The sequence below is a fragment of the Aquila chrysaetos genome, chromosome 4 (genome assembly GCF_900496995.4).
Source record: "Aquila chrysaetos chrysaetos chromosome 4, bAquChr1.4, whole genome shotgun sequence".
Taxonomy (NCBI): domain Eukaryota; kingdom Metazoa; phylum Chordata; class Aves; order Accipitriformes; family Accipitridae; genus Aquila; species Aquila chrysaetos.
In genome coordinates, this window is record NC_044007.1 from 17,775,713 (window position 1) to 17,793,643 (window position 17,931).

At 37.9% G+C, this 17,931-nt stretch overlaps 1 protein-coding gene across 4 annotated transcripts in view; it reads left to right on the forward strand.

Moving 5' to 3' along the window:
• Positions 1-17,931, forward strand: part of CSMD3 (CUB and Sushi multiple domains 3) — a 756,594-nt gene that overhangs the window by 427,967 nt on the left and 310,696 nt on the right. For all 4 annotated transcript variants that reach the window (XM_030011520.2, XM_030011521.2, XM_030011522.2 and 1 more), the window contains 3 exons: positions 2,945-3,127; positions 4,243-4,569; positions 13,320-13,514. In XM_030011520.2, coding sequence (XP_029867380.1) covers positions 2,945-3,127; positions 4,243-4,569; positions 13,320-13,514 — 705 coding nt within the window. The remainder of the gene's footprint in view (positions 1-2,944; positions 3,128-4,242; positions 4,570-13,319; positions 13,515-17,931) is intronic.

A 17,931-nucleotide genomic window follows, 5' to 3' on the forward strand; every position in this document is an offset into this window, starting at 1 on the left:
TGCCCTGTGAGGAAAGCCTGAGGGAGCTGGGCTTGTTCAGCCTGTAGAAGTAGGGTCTAATATCAGCCTGCCAGTAGCTATGATGAGGTTCTTGAGAAGACAGAGGCAGGCTCTTTACACTGATACATGATGGGACGATGGGGAAACAATGGGCATAAGTTAGAACAAGAGATGTTCAGACTGGATATAAGGAAAAACTTTTTCCCATGCAGATAGTCAAGTGGTGGAACAGGTTGCCCAGAACAGTCTCCATCCTGGGAGGTTTTCAGCAGGCAGCTGGATAAAGTCCTGAGCAACCTGGTCTGACCTCAGAGCTCAGCCTGCTTTGAGCAGGAGCCTGTCCTAGAGACCTCCTGAGGTCCCTTCCAGGGGACCTCAGGGAAGGGATCAGGAAAGCCTGCACAGCTAGAGCTGAACTTGACTAGGAATGTGAAAAATAACAAGAAGGGTTTCTTCAGCTACGTAAGACAACAAAAGAAGATGAAAGAAATTGTATCCATGCTGATGAGCAAAATGGGAGATCTGGCTGCAACCAACATGGAGAAGGCTGAGGTATTCAACAGTGGTTTTGCCTCGGTCCTCACCAGCCAGTGCTCTAGCCACACTGCCCAACTTACAGAATCCAAAGGCAAGTACTGGGAGAATAAAGTACTGCTCACTGTACAAGAAGATCAGGCAGGTTCAAGACCTGAATGTGCACAAGTCCATGGGACCTTATGAGGTGCATCCAAGGGTCCTGAGGGAACTGGCAGATGAAGTTGCTAAGCCACTATCCATCATATTTGAAAAGTTGTGGCAGACTGGTGAAGCTCCCACTGACTGGAAGAGGGGAAACATAACCCCCATTTTTAAAAAAGGAAAAAAAGGAAGACATAGGGAACTATAGGCCAGTCTCACCTCTTGTACCCAACAAGATGATGGAGTGGATCCTCCTGCAAGCTATGCTAAGGCACACGGAAAATAAGGAGGTGATTGGTGATGGCCAACATGGCTTCACTAAGGTCAAATCGTGCCTGACAAATTTGGTGGCCTTCTACAACAGGGTTACAGCATTGGTGGATAAGGGAAGAGCAACAGACATCATCTACCTGGACTTGTGCAAAGCATTTGACTGTCCCGCATGACATCCTTGATAGAGAGACATGGATTTGACAGGTGGACCACTTGGTGGATAAGGAATTGGCTGGATGGTTGCACTCAAAAGAGTTGTCGTCAGCAGCTCAGTCCGAGTGGAGACCCGTGATGAGTGGTGTCCCTCAGAGGTCTGTATTGGGACCAGTGTCATCTTTGTCAGGGACATGGACAGTGGAATTGAGTGCACCCTCAGCAAGTTTGTGGATGACGCTAAGCTGTGTGGTGTGGTCGACACGCTGAAGGGAAGGGATGCCATCCAGAGGGACCTTGACAGGCTAGAGAAGTGGGCCCTTGTGAACCTCATAAGGTTCAACAAGGCCAAGTGCATGGTCCTGCACCTGAGTTGGGGCAATCCCAACCACAAATACAGGCTGGGTGATGAGTGGATTGAGAGCAGCCCTGTGGAGAAGGACTTGGGGGTATTGGTGGATGAAAAACTGAGTATGAGCCAGCAATGTGCTCTCACAGACCAGAAAGCATCCTGGGCTGCATCAAATGAAGCATGGCCAACAGGTCGAGGGAGGTAATTCTCCCCCTCTATTTGGCTTCTGTAAGATCCCAAATGGAGTACTGTGTTTGGCTCTGGGACACCCAGCATAAGACATAGACCTGCTCGAGTGGGTCCAGAGGAGGGCCATGAAGATGATCAGGGGGCTAGAACACCTCTCTTATGAGGATAGGCTGAGACAGTTGGGGTTGTTTAGCCTCAAGAAGAGAAGGCTCCAGGGAAATCTTATAGAAGCCTTCCAGTACCTAAAGGGGGCCTACAGGAAACTCCTCCTACAGGGAGGAACTCTCTAACACGGAGTATAGTGATAGGATGAGGGGTAATAGGTTTGAACTGACAGAGGGTAGATTGAGATTAGATGTAAGGAAGAAGTTTTTCACTGTGAAGGTGGTGAGGTGCTGGAACAGGTTGCCCAGAGAGGTTGTGGATGCCCCATCCCTGGAAGTGTTCAAGGCCAGGTTGGATGGGGCTTTGAGCAACCTGGTCTAGCGGAAGATGTCCCTGCCCATGGCAGGGGGGTTGGAACTAGATGATCTTTAAGGTCCCCTCCAACTCAAGCTATTCTATGATTCCAGCTTGAATTGCCATATGAGCTTGTGAAATGCATATGGGTGAGAAATGCTTTTTAGAAGATCCCTCCATGCTTGTAACTGCCAGTTCAGGACAGTATGTAATTTGAAAGAATATCATAGCTGTAACAATTATAGAAATGAGAGAATCATTCAGACGCCTTGCAGTTAAGTCTACTGAGCTAAAATGTTATTTGAGTATACAAAAGTTATTTTTGCATGTGTGTACATAATGTGCGTGTATATGAATGTGTATGTATTTATATATAGCCTCCTTTTGACTTTGGGCAATTCTTTTTGTGTCACTACTACCTTTTTTTGCCATGTCATTAGTCCCTCAATTAAAGCTGTATTGGAAAATGGACATTGTTTGCACAGTGGGATGCTGGTCTCTGTTGCTAGTTTTAAGTGCTCATGTACTACAAATGATATTTTACTTACTACTATTATTGTCTAAAATTTTACAAAATAAAGTAGGAAAAATTTTCCTCATATCCTTTTAATGTCAAGTTTCTATTAAAACAAGAAGATCTGATTTTTCTAAGATTTTTACATAGAATTTCCTCCTTAAGCTGGAGTGTAGAACCAGACTCAGTGGTGTGTTTCAGCAACTGTTATGCAGATTATTTTCATTTTCTTATAATAATGTACAGTTATTTTCTAGATGTGAGCATATACCCACAGGGAGTTTGTTTTATTCTTCTAGAAATAAATTCCTTATTTATTTCAACAGAAATTGAAAAGGAAAGCTGTGGGGATCCTGGAACACCATTGTATGGTATCAGAGAAGGAGATGGATTTTCTAACCGTGATGTTTTAAGGTTTGAGTGTCAATTTGGATTTGAATTAATTGGAGAAAAATCTATCATTTGCCAAGAAAACAACCAGTGGTCTGCAAACATACCTATCTGTATTTGTATGTACCAAATCTTTTACTATTATTATTTTTCATACATAACATTATGATAAGTTTTTCCTTATATGTAATAATTTATGTGATTGATTGCAGAGTTAGCACAATGCAATTAATTCTGCTGATAGGATGAATTTACTTTTGTTCAGTGGTGTCTTTGCCTAATGATTCTGCCCAAGCCAGGTTCTAGAATGGCTAAAATATTGTTTTCTTTTACTAGCAACTATTAAAGCAGTTGTCTTTATGTGATTTGACATAATGTTTTTTTATTGGCTTTTTTTGTAGGATTCTGTAGATTTTGTATGTGTGATTCACTTTTTATAGCTACTCTTATAAGTTAATATATTTCCTTAGATGAGAAGTTGTTGAATTGTAATCAAGGGTTTAAATTATTTACATTTTTTTCCCCATGTATTATGTATTAATATCTTTTAGCACTTAAATGATCATAGACATTTATAGCTCTCTTGCAGTTACATTATACAGCGTAAGTGAAAACCATGTTGTGATACGCACTTGTGGCAACACCTTTCTTAACATTTCCACTAAAATAGCACAGATCAAATCTATTCAGAGTGCAATCAGTTGCTTGCATTCCTGCAACTCAATTTAATATGGCTTAACTGAAATGGTTGAATATAAAATATTATCCTGATAACAACAAAACAATTCTGTTGTCTCTTTGAGGCTAGTTAATTTCTTGTGCTTCTGTGTGAACAACAAATGATAAGCGTGCTATTGACTTTCTGCCTCTTTAATGGGCTCAGTGAGAGGTCTGCTCATCTAAACAGTTCCCTAAAGGAGAAAATAAGTGGTGCCAAGTGATTAAGGATTGTTGAACATGGGTAAATTGTAAGGACTGCTGTGGGCTTCCAGTGCAACAGGATGTTCTTTGTTACCTGGGGTCTCTGCTTGGAAGGTAGTTTTATTGAGGGGAAGGGAATAAGAAGACAAAACAGAACCTTCTTTCTGGCTTCACAGATCATAACAAATACTGAGTTATTCAGTTGAGGTAATCAACAAGTTTAAGGACCCCTTACAAAAACTTAGTAATAAAATAAATCCTTATTGAAACATTTTGTTCTATTATCTAATTTCTTTCTCTCTTTCTTTGGCAGTTCCTTGCCTTTCCAATTTCACTGCACCAATGGGAACAGTTCTTTCACCTGATTATCCAGAGGGATATGGGAATAATTTAAACTGTATCTGGACAATAATTTCAGACCCTGGGAGCCGAATCCATCTCTCTTTTAATGACTTTGACTTGGAATCTCAGTTTGACTTCCTTGCAGTTAAAGATGGTGACTCTCCAGATTCCCCCATAATAGGAACATTTACAGGTGCTGAAGTTCCTTCCCATCTTACCAGTAATGGTCATATTTTACGTCTGGAATTTCAAGCTGACCATTCAATGTCAGGACGTGGATTTAACATCACTTACAACAGTAAGTAATATTATTTTTTCATGTATGTGTGTGTTTTGTTTTCAACATACAGTTTAGGAGATAAGTATAAGTATGTAAAAATGACATGGTAATACACCTTCAAACATATCCTATATGCCTACAGATACCTAATCTAGGTGTTTAGATTGTCTTTCAAATACAGTGTTAGGGCTGAAAATATGTGTATATTTATCATTTACAGCATTAGAAATCGTTGTGATGGGAGTGTTTAGAAGACTGACAAATCAGGCCAGTTTCAAACTGTAAAACAGAACTTTACTAAATTTGTTAACAGCACACTTTGTGCTGCTGGTTAAATCCTACATAATGTTAATCACCAGCATTACATATACAAAACTGTTGCTCTTGTACACTCATATGCTGGTTTAGCTGTGAATCTATATAATATCCTGGAGCTGCAGTCCATGCTAGCTCCTAGTCACCACGGTTAACGTGGGAAGCTGTAGGATCTCTTTGATAAGAGAAGTCAAACTGCATGTCGTTTAACCCCAGCCAGCAACTAAGCACCACGCAGCCACTCACTCACTTCCCCTCCACCCAGTGGGATGGGGGAGAAAATCAGGAAAAGAAGTAAAACTCATGGGTTGAGATAAGAACAGTTTAATAGAAGAGAAAAGAAGAAACTAATAATGATAATGATAACACTAATAAAATGACAACAGTAATAATAAAAAGATTGGAATGTACAAATGATGCGTAGTGCAATTGCTCACCACCCACCAATCGACGCCCAGTTAGTCCCCGAGAGGTGATTCCCCCCACGCCCACTCCGCCCAGTTTATACACTAGATGTGACATCACATGGTATGGAATACCCCGTTGGCCAGTTTGGGTCAGCTGCCCCGGCTGTGTCCTGTGCCAACTTCTTGTGCCCCTCCAGCTTTCTCGCTGGCTGGGCTTGAGAAGCTGAAAAATCCTTGACTTTAGACTAAACACTACTGAGCAACAACTGAAAACATCAGTGTTATCAACATTCTTCTCATACTGAACTCAAAAACATAGCACTGTACCAGCTACTAGGAAGACAATTAACTCTATCCCAGCTGAAACCAAGACACTGCAATAGGCTTGTCTTCTTTTTCTCTGTTTTGCCTTCCTTGTGGCTGATGATTCTAAGCTATTTTTCCCACTCCCAGAAAAGGAGGACTCCTCCTGGTGCTACTTACCTTGTTCTTTTTTGTCTTGCCAGTCATCCTTGTGTATTCAGGAGGGTGTCTGGCCTATTTACAGTCCATTGTGCTTATCTTGTCTTTTGTTTAGCAATTTTTTTCTACTTGGATGCCTTCTATGTGCAACTACACCTGTCTATCTTTGCCCTTTTGGTGATCAAATTGCTCACATGCTTATGTAAAATGCTTGTGTGTTGTGCCTGGCTACACCATTACAATGTTAAAAAGAATACTATCATACTATCGTTAGTTACTCTGGTTTGGTATGCTTGTATATAGGCTGGAGGTAGGTTCCTATTAATTATATTCTGATTAATACATTTTTAACTTACAACTGTAACAGCCATGGGGAGAGAAATTTCTAGACTGCCATTCAGAGCAACTGCAGTAAATAGTAGTTGAGCTTCTGTCTTGAGCGCTCTGGATTGTACCTACCTATTTGTAGCTTTTGGAAGGCAAACCAGCATCTTCTGTCACCTTTTGTATTGAGTTTATCTATTACACAGAAACAGAGAGTTTCTCATTAAAATGGAGTTCTGTGTATTTCACTTGCTTCTGTCCTGAGGGAGGTGAAAAGGTTGAAACTAACCAAAAACATAAATAGCTCCACATTTACTACTCGGCACTACATTTACTGAAAGCATAATAATTGAAGGTGACATTAAATATCTTCTCCAGTACTAAATACCATTAGCACTTACATTACTTTTTGCTGGCAAAATCGTTACATTTCTTCTGAAGGACATATGAAGAACTGCCTACATTGAATTGCTATCAAATAATTTGGCATTTATTCTACACCAAAGTCTAGGCAGTATATATTCCCAGCTAGGGCAGACATGATGATGCAATATGTAAGCCCACAGCATGAATAACACTGCAAAACATAGTGTGAGGCTTTCCTGGGAGCATATGCAAAACTGAATTTTGCCACCCCAGCAGTGAAGAGAGAAGGACTGGGTTTAGCCAAGTTGTTCCTTTTGGGGACTTGGAAGGAAATCGGAAGGAGAGGAAATGCCTGAAGTATCAGGCTTGCTACTATGTGTAGAAGATGGTAGGGATAACAGAGTGGCTGTTGGCGAGATCATACCCTCCACCCAGAGCTGCCCCACCTCATACATTTGGATTTCTTTTTCTTTTTCTTTCTGATGGTAGAGATAGCAGAGTAGTTTTCCATACCAACAGGTAGACAAAATAGGCAAAAGATGATGGATGTTTTGATATTCCCAAAAGTCTGATGCAATGAGTAACTGGTCCCATTCCTGTCTTTCTCCCTAACACCTAAGAGTATGGTAATTCAGAGGCTTACCTGGAATGTAAGTGAATCTTCAACTGCTTGATTTGAAGGACAGCTGTATACCTACATCTCCCCTTCCCAGAAGTATGTGTTACATGCTTGGCTTTATGAAAAATATAGTCTTTATTGTTGAAGCTGTTTTCCTCTGAGTAAAACAAAAAAGATCCACTAAACAAAAAAGGAAATGAGATTAAGTGGGCTTGGTAACTGAGAGACCCAGACTCCATGTTTTCCTCCAAGGAATGTTAATATTATTTTCACAGTATTGCAAGGACTAAATTCCCCTGTGGCTGTCTACTTTTCTTGCATCATAGTTCACCTCTCCATCTTTTTTTTATCTCTCTCTCGTTTTGTTTTGTTTTAGGTTGTCAGTCTTTCAGAGAAGTATTTCTTAAGACTTACCTTGAACATTGCTGTCTGGATAGGAAAGAGATAAGCTGACAGCAGATTACTGTGTAAACATCTTTTTCTTGATATTGTCTTATATTTCAGCTCCCAGCCCTCTATCTTAGCTGCTTCATCCCCAGGTCATTTCTCACAAATGTAGAATGTAAGCATGAAGAAAATGTGATGTCTTTTTATTGGTTTCTATGGCTACCAGGGATCATTGCAAACTAAACTTTGAGCTGTAGCTAGGTATCTTAGTACCATAACTAAATATTGGCAAGTCTGGGGTTATTCAGTACTATTGAAATATAAAATCAGTTATAGTGAAAATGAGATATTGAATCAATTTTTCTTAACAGAAGTTGTAACATTTGCTCTATGTTTTCTTCTGTTTCATGTCCTTTTAACATTTATAAGAGTTCTGCTTACTTCTTTAAGGTTTCACTGTGATGTTCTCTATGGTGTCAAGCCTAAATCTAGTAATGAGAAAAAAACAAAACCAAAAAATTATTGAAGAATCTAAGGCAGTCTTCTTGGGTAAAAATTAGGCCCGTGTATAAATGGGTATTCTCAGGTCATCCCATTTTGCAGAACTAGAACTAAATGTAGGTCAGTTAAAATAGGTTTTACAGTAAAAATTAAAGATGCAGTTGATTAGCATGGGATAATCCTTATATTTAGTTTGTATTTGGAAAAAAATTTGGAACTATTCATCAAACACTGCCAAGACTTCAGGTTTAATATTTCTGTGCCATGTAATTATACTAAGCAGAATAAATTCTGGTCCTTTAAAAAATTTGCAGAGTTCCTTGTGCATGTGGTAGTCCGATCATGATATCTCTCAATTAACAGTCACTTAAATTATGCACTGATAGTACCAAATGGTACAATTTTAATTTTTATAAAAAAGTAACAATGCAATATTAACTTTCACCAGTTGTATAATGAAAACCGCTCACTCTGAAAAGAAGTACTTTAAAGAAGTGTTTTCCGTATTTGAGCAATTTAACACATTTATATTTTTATTTCTTTTTATGTGTGTGTTTAGCCTAGAATGGAGGTGTGCGTGTGTTTGTAAAGTCTAGTTAAAATCTACTTACAAAAGCAAAAATAACGCCAGGAAATGTGTCTAATCTTTATTCAGTAAAGACAGCTGCAATCTGATAAATTACAGAAGTAATTTTTCCATAATAAATAGTTTAAGGCCAAGAAAGAGGATAAAAAAGGGATTAATATCATTTTCACTCTGTCTTGGCATTCATAAACCCAAACTTAATGAAAAATATCCATTTTCTGCTAACACTCCTGCTCATATATTTCAAAGCTATCAGTCTCTTTTTGCCCCTTTCAAGAGTAGAAACAGTATATCACAGAAAAGGTACAACATGATCAATCTTTTCTACAAGGAATGTAGGCTACTAATGTAAAGAACTTCATTAATGTTTTTTACTTATAAGATGGAGAAGAATAAAACTGAGTTACTAGTACATAATCTGATTTTTAAATAGTATTTCCCAGAAACTATTTTTATCTCATATTTATCTTTATTATGGCAACATACGTGGTCTCAGATAATTATTCTCATTCCAGTAAAACTAAACATAAATTCAACTTACGTTGGAAGTAAACAAAAGTTAGATTTCAAATGTCTTGTCTTTTTGAGATACTTCAGTAAGTCTGACGAAGATTTCTAATGAGTTAAATTTTGGGACAAGCCCACAGAAATGTGTGACTTGAAAATGGATGATGCAGAGAATGTGCCAGTAACCAAAAGAATAGGTACTCAAAAGGCTGTGATTTTAAGCTTGGTCAGATCCATGTATTGGTTTACTTATATGTGGGTGTGGCAGGTACACCCTGCCCCAACAGGAAACGAAACTTCTCCAGGCAGGGAGGAGAGGAAAAAAAACCCAAACCCTAGAGGCTGCAGGTAGAAAACTGAACTGACCAATCGAGATGTGCCAGGTACACAGAAGTGTTGACCTTCTTGGCCAGTAGGGATTAAAAAGACCACAGATCAGATTCGACAAGGGTATAAACAGGGTCCCGCCAGAGGACATTTTGAATCAGTCCTCCTCAGAGCAGCGGGTCTGCAGTCGGGGACTCCCCCTTGGGTCGGGGCACGGCCCGAGGGAACTCCTCGAGGTTGAGAGCCCTCGTCTTTTAGGTGAGTGATATGTGCATTTTGAGTCATCATTTTAAATCTTAAGAATTCTTAAGTCAGCTGTGTAGTACTAATTCCCCTTACTTCATTGAGCCTGTGGTTTACAAATGTTACTGGAGTTCTAACTAACTTTTTACTGAAGAATAAATCTGAGCTTTAGCACCTGTTGGATTTGATTGTGTGAGCTTCCGTAACACTGGCTATGCACTACTGTTGATGCAAAAGGGGGAATGAGGCAGGAGAGTGCTTTATTGGGTACAGCAGAATGCAGGAACATAGCAACCTGAAATTAGATTGGTTTAAGTTGCTATAGAACTGCATACTTACACCTGGCTCCTTGCTTCCAGTTTATATCCCAAACACAGGAGCCCTTAATGACATTTCTGGTATTTGTGAGGGTATTTATAAAAGCAGTCATCCCTTAATCTTCCCTCTAATAAGCTGTATACGTTGAACTCCTCAGTCTGAGCCTCTTACCTTATCTGTGACTCCTTTATGAATGTTTCCCGCTTTATCTACATCTTTGTTCAATTATGGAGATCAGAACTAGACACAGTATCTGAATATAGTCACATAAATTAAAAGCAATGAAGTCTCTCTGCTTCAGTCTGGATTTCCTAGTTTAGGTCAGGATGGACAAAATGCACACATTAATTACTATGCAACAACTGGACATACGTGAAGGAGAAAGGATATTTATTGCCTGTGACAAAGTTGTTAATGCAAAGATGACTACAAAGTTGGGAGTGATTATATCTATCTCCCCTTTCCTCATTGGTAGAAGCAGGGGTTGTCAGTGGTTGGGAGGAAGTCTGTCAGCTCCAGCCGTGAGAGTTTGGTCCCAGGTGTCCCTGGAGGTCCTCCACGGGCAGGCATTCCAGAAGCCATAGTCATGCCAACCTCCCTTTGGGCTGAGGTAGATGATTTTTTTGAGGTGGAGAGCATCTTCCAGATTGTTTGATTTTTGCTAGTTGGTGGACTGCTTTGAGCTGTTGCTCACTGATCAGGGTGTAGGCAAATATTTTTGTATAAGTTTAGATTTGCTGTTTCTACCACTTATGCAGATTTTTTTGTTGCTTTTTTCATTACAACTGTTTAACTGTGCTTTATCTAGCAAAAGTTACAACCCTATGAACTACATAGCAACATGCCAAAGGTCAAACTGTGGGCCTCTGCCATCAGCCTAATTACTCAAGTGATTTCAGCTCAGTAGGACGAGACATTGACAATACCAGATGCTGCTTTTATGTCCAAAGTCTGCTTTAGTCTGTTTTATTGCTGTGATAGAGTATGTCCATCATGGCACATTTTTGCTGGCACTCCCTCCTGCTAGATTTTTTCAGTCAGTACTTCCCAAGATGGAATTCTTCAGGCTCTTATGTACTACACAGAAGTATGAGTTTACATGTGATGATACTCAATAACCTACTAGTTGTTTGCATAACTTTTAACAACCTTTCAAAACTGTTTTTTTATGAAGAAGCTCTTTATTATTTGATATTCTCTTAACTTCTGTTTCTTCTTTGGTATTTTTGCTCTGAAAGGGTTACATTTACTCCAAAGCCATTGCTAAACTTATCAAGTAAAACTCTTTGTAGGGCAATCTACCAAAACAATTAATCGCACCAGTGGTCCACTCCTTTCTGGCCCTATTTCCAAGGACCTTTCAGAGCAGACCAGATGAGTTATGGTTAGCTTCATTCCTGCCTTCCTATCTCTTGAGGTCTCTGCAGTTCCTCCCCTTCACATTTTTTTGATGCAAAATACAGGTTTTAACATCCTTCTGAGTTAATATCAGAACTGAAAGTACTTCACCGTCACCCTGTGCTGTGATTATGCTGCCTGGCTTTTTTCCAGATACTACTTAAAATACCAGTACAGTCATGACAGTTGATGAGTATAAATGTCAGGAAAACTGGATCTCCTCTTTATATGTAATATTGCATGAAGAACTTTTCTATGGTTTCTTGATTTATTGATGATGGGTAAAATATTAAGGATATACCCCTGTGTTCTTTTTTCTTTTTGGTTTAAGGCTTGTATATAATATTACAGCTCCACCATGAAGCTTTTCAGAAGTATAGGCAGACTGAATTTTATGCATCAAGTAATGTAACTGCAGCCAGGCTAGGCTAAGAGAGTGACTGCCGTTGTTGGGAAGGGTTGTCTTTCATTCTCTTGCCTCCCATAGCCATCCTATACAGTACAGTTGCTTCCATAGGAGCAGCAGTAGCAGCCACAACTCTCAGTTCCTGAGCTGAAATACAGAGCAATCAACCAATTTTGAAGCCTTAATAAACTGGTGTCATACACAAGCAAGCTATACCTGGAGTCAATGTTTATCTACATTTACAGATAACAATACCGAAAATCTATCTCTGTTGTCTGAAACTAGCAAGAAAAACAGGCAATCATTCCCCTCACTAAAAGTGACGACTGTGCACAAAATACTGAAAAAGTTTTTGTAGCGCCTATGAAAAGTATGGGATTGCATTATTTTTTAATGCCATCCTCAAATGGTAGACAACTATTCAATGAAAGCACTATTTTCATTCCCAATATATGTAGCATTTCCTAATTCAAAATGTCAATAAATGAATGCTTTCTCTTGTCTGTTATTATGATTCTTAATATTTCCGTAATGCAACATCTGAGAACTCATTCTGCTAAGTTAATGAAATACTACTTTTTTTTAAATTTCATGGGGGAACTTGGATATTTTTTGTCTAGCAGACACATTAGTAAACCTGCAGAAAAAAATTGTGCTTATTATCTTTTTAGGACGCAGTCCTTTCTGATGTCTCCATATGTAGGCATATATATGAAGTTATAATTTGCAGTGATCACATGTGAGGAAGGTGGATATTGTGCTTTTGATATTTGTTCTCACTGAAAAATCAACATTTTTTAAAAGCTAAGATTTATGTGCACTATTTTTAATAAATAAAATCTCAAAATATAATAACTAATTAATGCATGGTTTTTAATGATATTGCTATAAATATGACTTTGCTCACTTTTGGTGGGAAGATGAGCTTGTTTGCTCTCCCAGTGTAAGGTGTATTCTGTAGTAGAAGACATGGATGATCTTTGTTATAGTGTTTAGATATATGCAGGGAAATTAAAATTTTTTTAATTTGCCCATAGATAAACTTGAAATTTTGGAAGGATTTGTACATGCTAGGAATTTCTTTGACCTTAAATATAATGATGTGGTTAAAGTTTCAGTGTTTCTTTCTTTCACTGACTCATCCTTTTTGTTCACCGGCTCTCAGTACAGGAAACAAAATAGACTATGGCAATATCAGGCACACTGAGGTCAGTATGGCTCGAATGGTTGTGATGGTGAATTGAAAACACAAAAAATGACTGAAATTGTTACATAGTAGATGCTTGCCTTTCTGATGGATGCTTCTGGCCCATTGTAACTTTGGATAGGATGGGCTATTGGAAAAGCTAATTTAGCCATCACTGAAATCAGCCAGCGCCTAGTTGTTCAAACTAAGATTCTTGCTGATATAACTTTATCATACTGTAAGCAATTTTTTGTACTAGTATACATTTTCTGCTGTTGGTCAAGCATTTGTTTCTTACTGTTTCCTAATATAAATAGTTTGTTCTTACTAGCAGAATAAAATCCTAAAAATGTCATCTTACTTGCAAGAGTTATCACACTATTTCCCCTCCCCATCTTTTTTTTTCTTTTGAAAAGCATTTGGACATAATGAGTGCCCTGATCCTGGAGTGCCAATCAATGCTCGGCGTTTTGGTGACAACTTTCAGCTGGGGAGCTCAATTTCTGTTATATGTGAGGAAGGATTTATTAAAACACAAGGAACTGAAACAATTACTTGCATGCTAATGGATGGGAAAGTAATGTGGAGTGGACCTATTCCTAAGTGTGGAGGTATGTATAATATTTCTTTCTGATTCAGGAGAACTTGCTGTAATGTCTTTTAAGTTGTCACCAAATGAAGTTCAGATTTTTGCAAATGCATAGCACAAAGCTCCTGTGAAACCTAGTCCTTAATAAAGGAGTCCAGTGAGGCATGACCTTTTATTATAAACCTGTCTGCAGGAGTGAATTTTTCTTATAACTGTTATAAGGACAGAAGAAAAACACAGAAAAAATGGTATAAACATCAGTGATGCGAGCACTGCTATATAACTTCTGTAACAATGAAGACTCATTTAAGGAACTTATTAGGATTGGAATGGGAATAGTTTACACTGTTCATACTTTCAGATAGCTCTCATTTGGCACTGGTGGAACTGCAGTATCCCAAAGATATTTTATGCTTGAAAAGATCACTCCTGCCCTTTTTTTGTTCTTTTTAAAGCATTTATTTGTCCAATTTGAGAAACTGTTTAAAGCAGTGAGTTTCAGTGCTAGCAATACACCAACAAAATCCATCTCTACATTTTTGAATTCCAGTCCAATTGGTATCATGATTGGCCTCATTAATACTTAGGAGAAAGAAATATGAGGGAAGAAGAAAATAAGAAAATCTTTCTGTTTCACTGAACCTTATTTTACTATATTACAGGTTTCTGTTCTTCAATATTTAAATCTCTTATTCAACTTGTCACTCAAGGTTCTTAAGCAGTCAAGAAGTCTGGGGGTTTGGGATTTTTTTTTTTAAATTATTTTCATCTGGTTTCATACAGAAGGTTTTCTTCAAAATATAGCTATTGACTTCCTACTTCAGACAGATGAACAATATAAAATAATTTTAGTGCTCAGTGACGTTTGCTGATACAATATTAGATTAGAATGAAGTTGTTGATCTCTTTTCAGATCTTCAGCTATGGTATTTAAAACCATTTGAGAAGTTTTACCCCTCTGTTGCAGTGCTTATGTTTCTTCTATCCACAGTGACACCTAGGCTGGAGAAGATTCTCTAAGCAATTGATCTTCCTATTTATAGAAATTAAATACTTGCATACATCACAACCTCTAAAACATAGTGCTATGCATATTTCGTTGGACTTTTTTATACTAATAGATACAGAAATATAATCTTTGCTTCATTCATTGTCTATATTTTAAGATCTCTTCACCTAAAATGAAAAAAAAAAAAAATTCAGTTGCTTGTAACAATTTTTTTAAAAAATATATGATTTAATCAATGATGATATAATCTCTGATTTATAGTTTGTTAGTTTTTATTTTAAACAAAAGCTTAGCTCTTATTTTCACTATGTAACTGCCTTCCTAACAAAATTTGCTTAATTTTAATACATGAATGTGTCTGCTTATAATATACTTTGAATTCAGTTTATTTTCTGTGATAAATTATTATTGTTTAATAGATATAAGGTGGGTCAGTTTCCCCAGATAAGATTAGTATAGGCTATAATGCCCTTGCTTTATTATAAGGTTCATGGAGCTATATAACACTGCTAATAAAATATAAGGTTCCATTTTCAATGTTACATTAAAAACTTAAATTAACGGGGGTATTTTTAAATGTCTGTACATGCGCAAGATAATCTGATCCATAGGTGGTCTGAGACTCTAAATGGAACATATATTGGAATCCTAGAGGTTGGGACACTGGTATATTTCAATTAGATGTGTTTATCAACTGTAGAATTAGATATAATTTTAAAATTTAAGATAAAATTTGAAGGCAAATGAAAATATTTTTAAGCTAATAATGTAATTTGGTCTGATGGAGTGTTCAGCATTTTTATTGACTGTGTACACATTTGCCTGTAACATGTAGTGATTTCATATAAGGTGAAGTTTGCTTGCCTTACACACACCTCATAATTTCATTGTCATACATGAAGTCAAAGGCATGAACTCCACAAACTGACTAGGAGACACTGAATGTAACTGCTGTGCAGTTCTCCTTCCACTGCAGAAATGTCAGCTATTACAATATATAGGAGAGAACCATTTAATAATATATGTGGTGTCGATGCATAGGGTCAGCATACTCATTTTTCAGGGCAATCCTAACCAGCTTCCTTCCAGCCCTGCCCATGGCCCAGGGTCCCATTTCAGCTCAGCCTGGGGCTGTCGGTCCCTGCCCCAGCAATGCCACAAGAGAGCTGGTCTCCAGCCCTGTTCTCTGCTGATCTCAACAAGCTCATGGGACTTCCCGGTTTGACCTCATACCTAACCCTTCAGTTGCATTATTCTGATGGTCACTTGGCTGTCACCAGACCCTTTTCCTGTCACCAATCCAGTCCTGTTCACCTTGCTCAGGTGGAATTGGATGATGCTCTGTCTGTGAAGGCACTAACTCTGCCTGTGTGTGTCTGTGTGCTCCTTGGTGCGTGACTCCTGGCTTTTCTTCTCTAGTGGAGCAGCTTTTGCTGTTCCGTGATGCTTTTGAATTTGGGATTCCTGTCCTTGTGCCTTTCATCCTTCCTGTATGAGGGTTATATGGAGGATTTTCCCATAATCTCTTGTAATATTATGCTGTTGTACCTGTGCTGCAGCTCTAACCTTGGTCTCCCTGCATAACTCCTGTAATGCTTAATATCCTGCTGTTCTGTAGCATGGGTGATAAGCTCTTGAAAAAAAGGTCTAAAACTATGAATCTACAAGATGTTCAGTGATTAGCCTGCCATCCTCAAAACTTTCTTCATACTCACATATGGAAATTTCCTGCCTCAACCCTTGCACCTTACTATACAAAGAAATAGAAACAACTTTGTGAGAATTCTTAGATCAAGCTAAGATTGGCTTTCAGTATTTGGCATAGGCCCATGTTTGACAAAGAGATTCTGGTTGATGACAACCTCTAGTTATGTTATATTTCTAGTGTTTTGTTTTTAACATACTGACAGTGGGTATGAATCTGCCAGGCAACCATCAAATAGAACTGGAAGAAAGAACAGGGTCTGAAAATCAGTGTAAAAAAGGTCAGGGAAACAATCTTTTGGCAAGATGACTGGAGAGTTTTATTTTCTAAAAAACAAGGCTCTTTAAGATAAGCCCAGTCACTCAGCTATTCTGAAGGGAAGGACTCCTGGGTCTAGGACATCAGCATGTGATGGTGAAAGTCAAATAAAAAATTCTATTGAATCTTGCATTGCAGGCATCAGGAAGAACCATAATCAGGGGAAGGATAAGAAAGACTTTCTTTTAAAAAACAAACCCAAAAACAAAACAGCAAAACACTATTATTCTCAGATCCCAAATACAAAGAGAAATTACTCCAAATTTAGGCAATCTTACAATGGGCATTATTTTTAATGGAATATTCATAGGAGTGTTTTTGTAAGAGAGTTACTTTTTTGTATTCCAAAGACAATCTTTAACAGTTTCATGGAAATTTTGTGAGAAAATGGAGCTTTGTACTAGTTTAGCAATACTGTATTCCAACTATGGTAGTATACTGGCTCAGAGTAAGGCCATCTGGTATTCCTATTCTTGTTGATATATTTTGTAGTTTACAGGCTCCATATGTATTATGAATATGTATAAATGGTTATATACAATAAAATGTAGGGTTGATGAAAGTTGGAGCATTAACCTTCTGGTTGCTGAGGTGAATATGAGTTTAAATACATTATTGTTTGACTGGTACTGTTTGCTGAAGGTAGCATGAAAAAGGGACTTTAAGGTAAAAGGGGATAAACAGTATTTTAAAACCATCAGTGAGGAAAAAAAAGTCTAAATCTGCATACTTAGAAATGTTTGCAACATATTGAATTCCGAACTTTATATAGCTTTTAGAAACCCTTTTTTTCCCTACACAGTAAGAGAAAGATGGGCTGTTATGTCCTTAAAAATACAAAATACCTCTTTACAACAGTTCGTCACTTTTACATAGGAGCTTGGTAATCTCCTGAGAAAAATGAAGATCAGACAAACGTATGATAATTCATGATCTTCAATTTGAATGTCTGTCAAAGAGAGCAAAATTAATCTATTTTTTGTAACTGAGAGGTCCAGGTTAATATAGACAATGGTATGTACTGTGCTGCTTTGTGAAAATGAGCAACCAAAATGCTTTGCAGACTGTGTTAGGTGAAAAAAATACAGAAATTTAAGAAATAGCCATGTCTTTGAGGGAAAATGCTGTATATTTCACACTATTTTTAGTAGAGACATATGCCTGTCAGCAGTACATTAAGACCTTTCCAACACAATGTTGCTCATTTATTTTCCTTGTGTAGACTTGTATGCATAATGTCCACTGAAAAGTGGTGTTATGAAACTTTATGGTGCAGCTTTCTCTTGCTGCCAAGTAAGATGCTTCTGCTCTCTGTCTAAATGGATATTTACATGATACTAGTAATCAAAAAATTTCAGTGCTTTCTGATAATTAAATACATAAATAGTTATATTGGTGATGGGGCAG